This window comes from Urocitellus parryii, chromosome 3 (assembly GCF_045843805.1).
Source record: "Urocitellus parryii isolate mUroPar1 chromosome 3, mUroPar1.hap1, whole genome shotgun sequence".
In the NCBI taxonomy this organism is placed as follows: Eukaryota; Metazoa; Chordata; class Mammalia; order Rodentia; family Sciuridae; genus Urocitellus; species Urocitellus parryii.
This window is the reverse complement of record NC_135533.1, coordinates 190121984-190135906: the sequence shown is the minus strand read 5'-3', so window position 1 is coordinate 190135906 and position 13923 is coordinate 190121984. Positions and strand designations below refer to the sequence as shown.

The following is a 13923-nucleotide window of genomic DNA, read 5'->3' as shown; positions in this document are numbered from 1 at the left end:
TGTGCTTATTAAGACTTGACTTGCCAGAACTGTGAGCTGAGTAACTTCTTGTGTTTTTGAAGTTAACATACCTTAGGTATTTTGTTATAGTCACAGAAAACAGATTAATACACAGGGTCCCAGAAACGCAGATAGGTGAAAGGATAGAAACAACAGGGAGCTAAAAATGGGAAGTTTAATTGCACCCTATGAATTTCCTGGAAGGTTCTCCCTCACCCTACTCAGACACAAAGTGTTTATCAGGGAGCCATCTTTCTACCAGGCAGAAATTCAGAGAACTTTAAAAAAAAAAAAAAAAAAACTTTTAAAGGACCATGATGCTAATAACTTCATCTGCCAATTTTTTTATACTGTTAAGTAGATTGTATCTGTGCCATTTTTATTATAGTGGATGCTATGTAATTGCATATAAAGTTTTTATATTATGCATATTCAAAAACAGAGTAGTTATGTTAAAGCTTGCCAAATTGATGGTGAATTTATCAGATAAACACTGTTTTGTGGTGCCAGTGGTTCTAAGCATCAGGGTATCTTCTCTCTAATCAATTGAACTTGATAATGAACCACAATTTATAAAATAACCAGCCATGTCTGCTTTTGAGGACCCCTTTAATAAATCTCTGAGCTATATCTTCCAAAAAGACTTTTTTTCCTTACAGAAAGAAAAATGTGTAAGTGTGTGTATATATGCATGTGAGGTACACATTGAATGGCCTATCAAGGGAGATATAAAATGTTTTGCCAGTAAAACAAATGTTGTATCTCTAGGTACAGAGATGACATATGTTAAACATTTAAATATAAACTTATATTTAATCTCTTGAATATGTTACATAGGTAGTAATTTGCTTAGATTTGAATGCAAGGACACTTACTTAGATTTAGGCCTGATGATGTGTTTGTTGGATCAAGACTGAGAAATATTTGTTTTTAAAATTTGTTAAAAATATTACCACTCTTAAAAATACAGACTGTCTTAAAATAAAAAGGGTTGGGTGCAGTGGTACATGCCTCTAATCCCAGAAGATTGGAAGGCTGAGAGGCAGGAAGATCATGAGTTCAAACCCAGCCTCAGCAAAAACGAGGCACAAAGCAACTCAGTGAGACCCTGTCTCTAAATAAAATACAAAAATGGGCCAGGGATGTGACTCAGTGGTCGAGTGTTCCCGAGTTCAATCCCCAGTACCCACACACACACACACACAAAATTAAAATAAATTAAAAAGGCTGGGGATGTAGATCAGTGGGAAAGTGCTCCTGAGTTAAGTCTTCAGTACCAAAAGAAAAAAATACCAAAATATGTTAAAAAAAAAAATAGGGCCGTTCTTTTCAAGTGTACCATTTAAAATGCTTCAAAATGTAATTTTATTGTCCCTTGTGAAAAAAATTTTTAATTTGCTTTCATAGGATTTATTACATTTATACCGCAGAGAAATTGTGCCAAAGAAAGTTAAATGAAATCAAAATGTATTATAAAAGGGAATGTACACAGCATGAACACATTAATCAAGAAAACACTTTTGAAAGAGTTCAATTAATTAAATTTGAATTTAAACATTTTTTTAAAGGAAAAATGTTTCCTTTAAACATTAAAACATTATAAAAATGTTTCCTTTAAACATTAAAACATTAAAAATGTTTCCTCTTAAAGCAAAGACCCTCCCCATATTACATCTGACTCTCAAGTTAAATTGCTCTAAAACAAACCTTGCTCTGTCACAGAGCAGGACTGTTACAGGCAGAGTGATTTCAGCAGGTGCTGATCCATTTTGTTTGCTTTACCATTGAACACGAATGGATGACCAATGACGGCGGACGTTTGAGCATAACCATAAACCCGACCTACAATAGGAAAGGGAAAGACAAGATGAAACAGAGAGAAATGACCCTAGAGGCAACAGAGAATCAAGGCACAAGAGAGCTCTTAAGTAAAAGCTCTCATATCTGAAGATATATCCTTGTCTCTTTCCAAGAAAGTTGAGAATATATTGTATACATAAAATAAGAATAGAATGCTCTGAAAAAGTAGCCACTAGAGAACGAGGAGTTCGTGAAAATTAAAAATAACTTCATGGCTGGTTGTGACTCAGTGGTAGAGCACTTGCCTAGCATGTGTGAGGCACTGGGTTCAATCCTCAGCACCACATAAAAATAAAGTCATTGTGTCCATTTACAACTAAAAAGTATTTTAAAAAGAGAATTTCAGCCTGGCATAGTGGTGCCTACCTGTAATCCAATCGGCTTGGGAGGCTGAGACTGGAGAATCTTGAGTTTGAAGCCAGCCTCAGGAACTTTGAGGCACAGTTTAGTGAGACCCTGTCTCTAAAAAAAAAAAAAAAAAAAAAATAGGGCTGGGGATGTGACTCAGTGGTTGAGTACCTCTGAATTCAATTCCCAGTACCAGAAAAAATAATAATTTCTTAGAATTGGAATCAGAAGACAGGTGAAAAAATGGGAAAAAATGAAGATATAGCCAAGCACAGTGGTGCACACATGAAATCCCAGAGGCTTGGGAGGCTAAGGCAGGAAAATTGCGAGTTCAAAGCCAGCCTCAGCAACTTAAGGCACTAAGCGACTCAGTAAGACCCTGTCTCTAAATAAAATACAAAATAGGGCTGGGATGTGGCTCAGTGGTTGAGTATCCCCTGAGTTTAATCCACAGTACAAAAAAAAATTGTACATATATAATTTTTATATATGTATATAGATAGAGGAGCAATCTAAAATGTCCATCTTGTTACTTTAAAAAGGAAAAAGTGGCCAGGTGTATGATGCACACCTATAATCCCAGCGATTTAGGAGGCTGAGGCAGGAGGATCACAAGTTCAGGGCCAACCTGGGCAACTCAGTGAGACCCTGTCAAAATCAAATTTAAAAATAAGGATAGGCATATTATTCAGTAGTAGAGAACTCCTGGGCTCGTTTCCCAGTACCCATCCCACCACATGCACACAAGAAAAAAATCCAAATTTAAAGGAAGGTCACGAGAGCAAAATTTCTGTTTGTTTTATCATTTGTTCTCCTTCCCCCGCCACCCTATGTATATGTTCTAAACCATTGGAGGATTGCATACATCATGAATCTTTACCCCTAAATACGTCAGTATATGTCTTGTAAGAATTTGTAGACAGCTGGACATGGTGGTGCACACCTGTAATCCAGTGACTCAGGAGGTTGAGGCAGAAGAATCATGAGTTCAAAGCCAGCCTCAGCAATTTAGCAAGGCGCTAAGCAACTCGGTGAGAGTTGCCACATGTCTTGGTTCTTTTTTCCTCACCCCATTATTTGCTGTTGACCCTCATTCTCTCCACTTGATTTTTCAGCTTTGTTCTGTGACTATTTGGATGATTGATTCCCCACGTTTCAACTACAGACACACACTTAATAAAATAAAAACTCTACCTGAGGGGCTGGGATTGTGGCTCAGCAGTAGAGCACTCGCCTAGCACATGCAAGATGCTGGGTTTGATCCTCAGCACCACATGAAAATAAATAAAATAAAGGTATTGTGTCCAACTACAATTAAGAAAAAAAAATTTTTAAAAACAAAGTGGGGTTATGGGGTTATGGCTCAACCATGGAGCACTTGCCTAGCACTTGCGAGGACCTGAGTTCAAACCTCAGCACCACCTAAAAATAAATTAAATAAAGGTATTGTGTCCAGTTATAACTAAAAAATAAATATTTTTTAAAATAAATTTTTTTTTTTAAAGGCTAGGGCTGTAGCTCATTGGTAGAGCACGTGCCTTGCACATGTGAGGCACTGGGTTCAATCCTCAGCACCACATAAAGATAAAATAAAGATATTGTGTCCACCTATAACTAAAAAATATTTTAAAAAATACATAAAGATATTGTGTCCATCTACAACTAAAAAACACACACACACACACACAAAAAACTCTACCTGACATAATTTTGGAAGAAATTTTTTGTTCCTTTGCCTTTCCAAAAATCACCAAGTACTGTTGTTCGAGACTTTGACCTTCCTTTTGAAAAATGAATTTTACGGGTTGGTTTCTGAAGGTTTAATAGTTCTTTTCTTTCCTCTCTTCTCTCCCTCTGGTGTATGTATAGTTTGAAGAGGTACCAGAAGGTCCTATCCCTCCATCCACACCAAAGTTCGCCTATGGAAAAGTGTCTCTGAAAAAGGTAAGAAAAATAAGAAGCGTTGAAAGTCAAACAGGAATAAGAAAGTGTAATTGAGCCGCAGTGAGTGAAAGTGCTGTGTTGGGGAACAAAGTCGTTATGTTTCTGTGAATTTGTTTTCCGCGAGCCAGATGGGGTAGGGGATGTTTCTGGGGAAATGGAGCAATGGAAGATGAGAAGATAGGGGTGTGTGTTGACAGGATATGCACGTAAGGCATAAACAGGAGTCACGGGCATTCTTAGATCATTCAGGTCATTTTGGCTCAGTGATCAGCTGTCCAAAGAGCAGTGCCTGCAGCCCTTGTGGAAAGGGGGTGGCTCTTTACTTTATAGTGAATTTACTATAATTCACTCTCTTTTTAAAAGAGTTGCTCCTAACCACAGGAATTTTAATAAACCTCTGCGCTCAACTACACATACCCCTTCTTCTCAAAACCATGTCCTAACTTAAAGATGTAGTGGTATATAGGACATCAGGGGGAAAAAAAGCTAGAAATTAATCATAAGTAAAGTTAAAGGCATTATATTCTAAGGAGAGAGAAAGAGATTTTATTTAATAGAAGGAGTGACGTAAGCCACAGTCAGTTTGTTTTGACCATCTCTGCCTTTAGGTTTTCCCCTCATAATTCCTAACTCCTACATGTATTCACTCATAAGAAAAAAAAATGAAATTACTTATTTCTTAAGAAACTTGAGATTCTAAAATAGCATCGTAACTTTTTATCTTGAAGCAAAATGCCAAACATGATTGTATAATTTTTCCGTTCAAGAAGCCCTTTGACACTATAGTGGGTTGGTTGAGCTCTTGTGACATTTTCCACCTAGTGTCAGATACATGTGCTACATTCTACAAAGAATGTGGTCTCTGTCTCTGATAGGAATCTCTCTTTAGATTAATCAGACTTTAATCACACTTGCAAAGGGAGCACCTTCTACTTGTTCGTTGCTATAGCTTATTAAGGAAAAGGTTAGTTGGTTTTAGAGCCATGAAAATTAGGCAACAGAAAATAACTCTAAATATTTAAAATGACAGCATTGCTTTAAATACAAAACAAAACAAAGAAAAAACAAAAACAAAAAAAAAAACCTAGCTTAATCCCAGAAGCACATTTGTTTACCATAAAAGTAAGTTGTGTGGAGCTGGGGTTGTGGCTCAGCGGCAGAGTGCTTGCCTAGCACGTGCAAGGCCCTGGGTTCGATCCTCAGAACCACATAAAAATAAATAAAATAAAGGTATTGTGTCCAACCAACTACAACTAAAAAATATTTTTTTTAAAAAAGTGTGTCTAGAAGTGACTTTTCAATGTGTACAATTTAAGGTTACCAAATTGGCATATGACTAAATGAAATCTATGTAGGATATAATTTATATAGAATAAAAGCTTTTACTGTGAGTTGTTATTGCTTTAGTTATCCAAGTGGGTAAGAATCCATGTGAGTAGCCAACTTGATGAACTGGTCATTAAGATTATTTTCCTGGGCTGGGGTTGTGGCTCAGTGGTAGAGCACTCTCCTCGCACATGCAAGACTCTGGGTTCGATCCTCAGCACCACATAAAAAATAAGTAAGTGAAATAAAGATGTTGTGTCCAACTACAACTAAAAAATAGATATTTTTTTTTTAAAAAAGGATTATTTTCCTAGGGTGCAGGGCACAGTGGCACATACCTGTAATCCCAGTGGCTTGAGAGGCTAAAGCAGAAGGATCCCAAGTTCAAGCACAGCCTCAGCAACTTAGTGAGACCCTAAGCAACTTGGCAAGACCCTAGGCAACTTAGTGAGACCCTGTCTCAAAATAGAAAATAAGGTTGAGGATATGGCTCAGTAGTAAAATTCCCTCTGGGCTCAATCCCCAGTACAAAAAAAAAAAAAAAATTCCTAGATGCTGCACATCAGCAAGAAACCATGGAAAATGGATGTAAAATTCCTAACCAGTATCATATGGTGGAAAGCCTTGGGTTTTGGAGCCAAATATAACTGCAAATCCTGGCTCTGCCATTGCTCTTGTGAGCTCTCTGAGTCTCTACTGTCGCAGTTACAAACGGGACAGAAATACCTGCTTCATGGGGCAACTGAAATCTAATGAAATAGTGGGTGTGAAATGCTCCATCTCACCTGGAGGGTGTAGGCGATCAATGACTGGGAGCTGTTATTATTGGTGGTGTTATTGCATCAGAGTAAACATCCTGGATTGCAGGAATACACAATCCCTTGGAGTGAATAAGATAAATGTTTATCATGTGTCCTGAGAGCTGGGGCTGTGGGGGTGAGCACAGTACATGTCTTACCCTGAAGGACCTGGTAGTCTGTCAAGGAAGACAAACAGCCAAGAACAGACACAGGCTGGAACACTTGCTGCCAAAAGCTCAGGGGAGGGCAAAATAACTATAAGATAGTTATAGTGAGCTGACATAAGAATAGCATATCTAATTTTAGCATAATTTGCCTCTAGTTACTATTTTTACTTTCCAGTTGTTTTGTCAAAATGTTATAGAAAGCTTTACAAAGAAGGCAGCCTCAGAACTTTGGTTTTCATTCATTTTACAGCCTTTTATAGTCAGCTCTGAGCGGGTTGTGTTTCTGAATGGGCATGTTTAAAACTCTTTTTAAGATTACTATCATTTAGACGGGCACAGTGGTGCATGTCTGTAATCCCAGTGACTCAGGAGGCTGGGGGTAAAGGATCGCAAGTTCGAGGTCAGCCTCAGTGACTTAGCAAGACCCTGTCTCAAAAAGGGCCGGGGATGTAGCTCAGTGGCAAAGCACCCCTGGGTTCAATCCTCAGTACCAAAAAAAAAAAAAAAAAAAAGACTACCATCATTTACATCTTCATCAAGAGTTGGGGAGTGGATAGAAGAGTGGAGGTAACTGGGAAGCAGTACTGCAGTTGGAATTTGAATGACTTGGTTTTATTTAGGGGTTTGGTCCAGTCCACTCATGTCTTTGATAATTTGGATATAATGTTCCTCTCTGATTACCAGTGTCCCTGAGTGAATCCTGCTTTTGTTTCTTTTCAGTTAAAGACAGTGGAGGCAGCTCTGGACATCTTGTGTCCTGGTGGACCCATAAAAAGCCTTTATCCCTTGACATTTATACAGGTGAAACAGGTAGGTCTTCAGAGGTAATGCTTTTTTCTTCTGGCAAAATTGTGCCTTCTGCCTTGTAGTTCTCGTTCTGAGTTCAGGGGCCAAAATGCTGAGCAAGTGAGTCTGAGCCCCGGGTTTCCAGCTCTCTGGCTTGAAGCAGTGCACTGTGGGCTGATCTTTCTACACAGTGGACTGACCTTTCATATGTTTTTCTCCCAGTCCTACTTATCACAGCCATTGGAAGTGGCTCAGCCTGCTTCAGCATACTCCTGGACAAGTTAGAAATTGAGTGCATTGACTGGTCTAGTTAATCTTTATTACTAGGCCTCAGTGGAGAACTACTATTTTAATACCCAAGACAATTATTTGTTCTTAGTTAGCCCAGTGGTGTAGATGCTGTGTTCTTGGTAGCCTGGGTTTCTAAACATTCTTTTCCCTGCTTTTGGAGCACATCTGATGGTTAGTACCTGTATATTTGTACATGTTGAATCTCTAGGCACTGCCCCATCTTTTTTTTTTTTTTTTTTTAAAGAAGGTTTCTCCAACTTTTTATTTCTGAAAGTCTTACCTCTAAAAAAGTTGCAAGGGGGGTCTGGGGTTGTGGCTCAGAGGTAGAGCACTCGCCTAGCACATGTGAGGCACTGGGTTCGATCCTCAGCACCATATAAAAATGAAATAAAGATATTGTGTCCACCTACAACTAAAAAATAAATATTAAAGTTGCAAGAGGGCTGGGGCTCAGTAGTAGAGCACTCGCTTAGCATGTGCGAGGCACTAGGTTCGATCCTCGGCAGCACATAAAAATAAATAAAGGTATTAAAAAAGTTGCAAAAATAGTACAAGAAACACCTGTATCCGTTTTGGTCAAGATTTACCAGTTGTTAGCAGTTGTTTTGCCTGCTTTGTTTTTCTTTCCAGGCCTGTACATAGTCACCAGCTTTTCTTTTTTTAATCCTGTTTAGTTGTCAATCAACATCACCTTTAAATAGTGCAATGGTTTTTTTTGTGTTTTTTTTTTTAGAAACAGGACATTTTCCTATATCACCACAGTACAGTGATCACACTTAGGAAATTTAACACTGATCCCATCCTATTATCTAAATACATTCTATATCCAAGCTTCCCTGGGCATCCCAGTATTCTCCCTTTTAATTTTTTTTCAATGCAATCTTCAATCTATGATCTTACATTTTTATTTAGTTTTAATGTCTCTTTAGTTTTCTTTCATCTACAATGGTTCCTAGGACTACCTCTCATGACACTGACACTTTTGAGGAGTTCAGGCTATTTATAGGCTGCCCCTCACCAATTAGACTCAGTAAAATGGTTTGGTCATGAACGAAACGGAGGTGACGTGTCCTTGTCAGGGCAGGACGTCAGAATGGCCATGGCATTGGTTTGTCCCTTTGTTGCTGTGTTAAAATGGATCACTTGGTTAGGATCTCGGCCCCGCTTTTTTAAATGTTGGTTATTGAATCTTCCTTTCTGATTTTTTGGTGAAGAGTGCTTTCTGGAAGAAGTCTGAACAGTAAGGTGACATAAAAACACCATATCTAATCTTAGTATATTTCACCCCCAGTTACTATTTTTACACTTGTGATTTTATTTCAACAAGTCTTATTTTTGTGGTCAAGAAAGTAGACAATTAAGCTGGGTGCGGTGGCTTAGGCCTCTAATCAGGCCAGCTACTCAGGAGGCTGAGGCAAGAGGATTGCAAGATCAAGGCCAGCCTCAGCAACTCAGTGAGACAGTGTCTCAGAATAAAAGGGTTGGGGGTTTAGTTCAGTGGTGGAGCACTCCTGAGTTCAATCCCCTGCACCAATACTAATAATAATTTTTAAAATATTTATTTAAAAAAATACTTTTTTTTTAGTTGTAGTTGGACACAATACCTTTATTTTATTTATTTATTTTTATGTGGTGCAGAGGATCAAACCCAGGGCCTCAAACATGCTACGTGAGCATTCTACAACTGAGCCACAACCCCAGCCCCCCAAAATTAGTTTTTTCAATTAACATTGGATTGGGTTCTTTATTCAGTTATAGTACACACTAACAGTACATCTGTGTTCTCATCTATAAAATAGAAGTTGCAGGTTGGGGATGTGGCTCAGTGGTGGAGCACTTACCTAGCTTACGCAAGATCCTGGGTTCAATCCCCAACACTGGAAGCAAAACAAACTTGTTTTCACTTAGCAGCATCATGGAGCACACCAGGCTTGGAGTCTGGAGAGTGACCTCCAGGTTAACGTACAAACACCTGCAGCCACTGTTCATGGTCAGACCCTCTGCTTTAGAATTGGTTGGAGCTCCCTGGGTCCTGGATCTTTCAGGTCTGGGGTAAGCAGCCCACGGAACATTTATTTTCAGTGAAACTGTGGGGGCACAGGCTGCAGGAGTGGGGCCCGGCCCTGTGCCTCAGCCACGCCTGTGCAGGGAGCAGCCCTGTTTCCGCTCCCTCCTGGAAGCCCTGTGCAAAGTTTTTCTCAGCCTCTGCTTTAGTACCCATCCCCTTGGTTAGTCTCCATAAGCAGCTAAACAAGATGAAGACAGAGATTTGGTATCTGGGAGCAGGTAATGCTTGTGCTTGAAGTCACAGCCAGGTCCTGCAATGACAGGAAAGTAGATCAACATTTTTCTCAGTGCCCACAAATCACCTTTCCACTTCAGGCCCTAGAACTGGAGGACTTTTTTCTCTTTTCCACGTTAGATTTCAATTTGGATTCTCATCTGTGACTCAGGATTTTTGTCCCAGTGCATTTTGGTTAAACGTCCATAGCAAAAAGCAAATAGGCAAAATCGATAACTGTAATTCTGTGGACTCTGAGGCTGGTGGTCTGAGCTGTTCCTTTAGGACCAGGGATGTCAGGATCTCAGAAGAACTTCTGACTTTGCAAAGTTACAGCCCGAGTCTCTCAACCCTCTGCCCCCTTTTCTCCACTTGTAATAGTTTCAAATTGAGTCTTGTTTTGTGAGTTAGAGCAGATTTAGCCCAAGAACTTGGAAAATATTTTACTGAGCAGAATTTCATCTCTTGGTTTTATTGGTGCATGTTTATCTTGGTTGTTTTGTTGTTGTTGTTTTCTTGGTATTGTTTTTTGAGTTAAAATCAGCAACCTTTGACATACATGAGCTGATCTTCTGAGTCACTCTGGGCAAATGACTTAACCTGCCCAGGGTCCATTGCCCCCTTATGGGAAAGGGGTGCTCCATGAGATGCTCTGCAGGGTGTCATGCTGCTGTTGAGATAGTTGTTCTAAGATCTAAAAATCTGAACTACTTCTCTTCTTTTTTCTTTCTTTTTTTTTTTTTTAGTGGGGATTGAACCCAGGGGTGTTTAACCACTGAGCCATATCCCCAGCTCCTTTTTTGTATTTTATTTAGAGACAGGGTCTCACTGAGTTGCTTAGGGCCTCACTAAGTTGCTGAGGCTGACTTTGAACTCCGGATCCTCCTTCCTCAGCCTCCTGAGCTGGTGGGATTACAGGCATACGCCACTGCGCCTGGCTGCTACTTCTCTTCTTGCAGATTGTATTTTGCTAGGGGTGGGGGAAGCTCTTCATTCCTTATGGTTTTTGAAATATCACTTAAAGACAAGAGAAAACAGGTTCTCTTTAAATGAACAGCAGAAGTGATGCATTTTTCTTAAATCCCTTTCTATCCAGTATTTTGGGTTCGTGCTGTACCGAACAACTCTTCCTCAAGACTGTAGCAACTCAACATCCCTCCACGCACCCTTGAGTGGAGTCCACGATCGGGCCTATGTCTCAGTGAATGGGGTAAGAATCATCTCTGGTGCATTTCTGCCCCAGCTGGGGGACTTGTAGTCTGCACCTGTTAACATGGCCGTTGAGGCCTTTGCTCCCCTACGCAGCCTCTACCTCTCTCCTTGATGCCCTTTAGTTGTGCCCCTCTCGATTGCTGAAGAGGCCTCACACTGGCCCATCTGCCTGGAATGCACCCAACACCCTTCAGAGGGCTACGCTCAAAGACCCAGCCTCTGGGAGGCCTTTTGGGCCCTCTGACCCCAGCATATTGCCCAGGCCTTTGTTAGGGACAGGATCCATTTCCAGTTGAGTTTTGTACCTGCCACGATACAAAGTTCATTGAAGTTGGAGCCTCATCTTGAATGAGAAATTATATTCTGACAATTATAACTTAAAGGGACCAAGAACTCTGTTCATCATGAAGCCCAGATACATTTTAAGATAACTGTTCCTGGGGCTGGGGTTGTGGCTCAGTGATAGAGTGCTTGCCTGGCATGCACGAGGCACTGGGTTCGATCCTCAGCACCACATAAATGTAAAATAAAGATAATGTGTCCACCTAAAACTAAAACATAAATATTAAAAAAAAAGATAACTCTTCCTGTCCTTGAAATAGTCATATGAAAGAACACATAAAATGATTTTGCTAACCAAGGAAAATGGTTCAGAAGCTTTTAAATTAAGGCTGGCACAGTGGCACACAACCATAATGTCAGCAACTCAAGAGACTGAGGCAAGAGATTACCAGTTCGAGGCCAGCCTCAGGAAGTTTAGCAAGACCCTATCTCAAAATTAACAAGTGCTGGGGGTGGAGCACTTCAAACAAAACAACTTTTTAGAAATGAAAATATTTTCCTTTTTTTTTCCTGAAAGCATAAAATTGCCATTATTTACAAATGATATGATGGTCCTAGAGAATCCTCAGGAATTATGTTCATCAGATCTTTGTCGATAAAATATTTCCATTTGTAATCAGTATTAATTGCTGTGGGAGCCAGTTTCTAAGACACTGGGCTACATTTAATGATTCTTTCTTGGCTACCAGTTTAGAAATTGTCTTATTGAATTGCGATCAGTGTAACATCAGTTAAAAAAAAAAAAAACTAAAAAACCTTTTTTAAAAAATTAGGAATGTATTACAGATAAAAATACCTGTTGTTTTCCTTCACTCTGTTATATAATTTTCGTGGTTAATGCATCATATCAAGTATTTTGAGGTGAGACTACTCCACCTAACTCTCTGATTTTATCTCTGTTATCTGATTTTGCCTCCTATCTCCATGTTGTTTAGAAGTTTTTCTTTATGTCTGATGGTTGTGCTGGTTGTGCTGTGGAAACACAAAGCCGTTTCTCTAATAGGAATCCTCCCCTGGGATTTGCCTTCATTCCCTTTCCTTTAAAAACAGATGCACAGCTGGGTGTGGTGACGCATGACTGTGATCCCAGCAGCTCAGGAGGCTGAGGCAGGAGGATTGTGAGTTCAAATCCAGCCTCAACAACTTAGTGAGGTACTGAGCAACTCAGCAAGACCCAGTCTCTAGACAAAATATTCAAAAGGGGCTGGGAATGTGGCCCAGTTGTTAAACACCCTCAACCAAAAAATAAAAAGTAAAAATCAAATCCCCTCAACCAAAAAATAAAAAGTAAATATCAAAAAAGTAAAACAGATGCAGAGTAAAATATTCCAAGGGAGGAAAGTGGGTGGACATATCCTCAGTTCCTCCAAATCACCTTTGTGCTTCAGGCCCTAGAAGCAGGGGACATTTTCTGTTCCCTGCTGGATTTCTCTTTGGATTCGTTTTGATAACTCAGGACACCAGCCTCTCTTTTTCCGTGTTCAAAGCTGGGTCTGGAGAGTTTTCTGTTGAAGAAGCAGTGACTGGGCACATGTGGCCACTTGGCCGGTTTGGGCTAAGGAATATCAAAGCACTCTCAACAAGTCTGTCTTCAAGGCAGGAGGATGAGAGAATGAGGAGCTCTGTAGGCTGAGGCAGGAGGATCACCAAATTTGAGGCCTGAGCAACATAGCAAAACCCTGTCTCAAACTAAAATGTAAAACAAGGTCTGGGGATATTGCTCAGTGGTAATGCATCCCTAGGTTCAATACCTGCTAGCAAAAAAGGGGGTGTTTTGTTTTGTTTTGTTTTGATACTGGGGTTTGAACCCAGGAGTGCTTAATCGTTGGGCCATATCCCCAGCCCTTTTTAAAAAAAAAATATATCATATTAGAGACAGGGTCTTTCTCAGTTGCTAAGTGCCTCGCTAAGTTGCTGAGGCTGGCTTTGAACTCGGGATCCTCCTGCCTCAGCCTCCTGAACCGCTGGGATTACAAACCACTGGGATTATTGCGCCACCGTGCCTGACTAGCATGTTACCTCTTCACTGGTCTTTTTTATCTTCTAAAATTCAATGCTCTTTTGGCTTTGAACCCACAGGTCCCCCAAGGAATCCTTGAGCGAGCCAGTGTGACCCCTCTAAACATAACAGGGAAAGCTGGAGCCACCCTGGACCTTCTGGTGGAGAACATGGGGCGTGTGAACTACGGCAGATATATCAATGATGCTAAGGTGGGATGACCACTCTGTCAGGTCTGAGGCTCAAGAGTTGACAGGGCTGTGTCTAAGCAGTCAGAAAAAAGTTTTATGTATCCATTTAAAAACTCACATGTACATTCTTTCCATCTTAGTAACATAGGGGCAGGTTTTGATTTTAGTTTTTGTTTTGTATTAAGGAATGGAGTGGAATGTTTTTGCTGTATTCACACGTTGTGGAGTGATCCCCACCATCAAGCTAGTTAAAGGTCATAGAGGCCCTTTTAAAGAGTACACGCTTTGCCAAGCTTGACGAGTGAAACACCCTGATTTGTTTTGCAGCCTGGGAGGGGACTTATTTTGAAGAGCTCTTTGCCTCTGCAAGTGGTGA

The 13923-nt window shown here is 40.2% G+C and overlaps 1 protein-coding gene across 1 annotated transcript in view; it reads left to right on the top strand.

The window, feature by feature from the left end:
* The window catches only part of Glb1 (galactosidase beta 1), a 99115-nt gene that overhangs the window by 63671 nt on the left and 21521 nt on the right, over positions 1 to 13923 (top strand). The window contains exons 11-14 of the mRNA XM_026406277.2: positions 4078 to 4152; positions 7166 to 7255; positions 10900 to 11013; positions 13437 to 13568. Of these exons, the coding sequence (XP_026262062.1) occupies positions 4078 to 4152; positions 7166 to 7255; positions 10900 to 11013; positions 13437 to 13568 (411 nt within the window). The remainder of the gene's footprint in view (positions 1 to 4077; positions 4153 to 7165; positions 7256 to 10899; positions 11014 to 13436; positions 13569 to 13923) is intronic.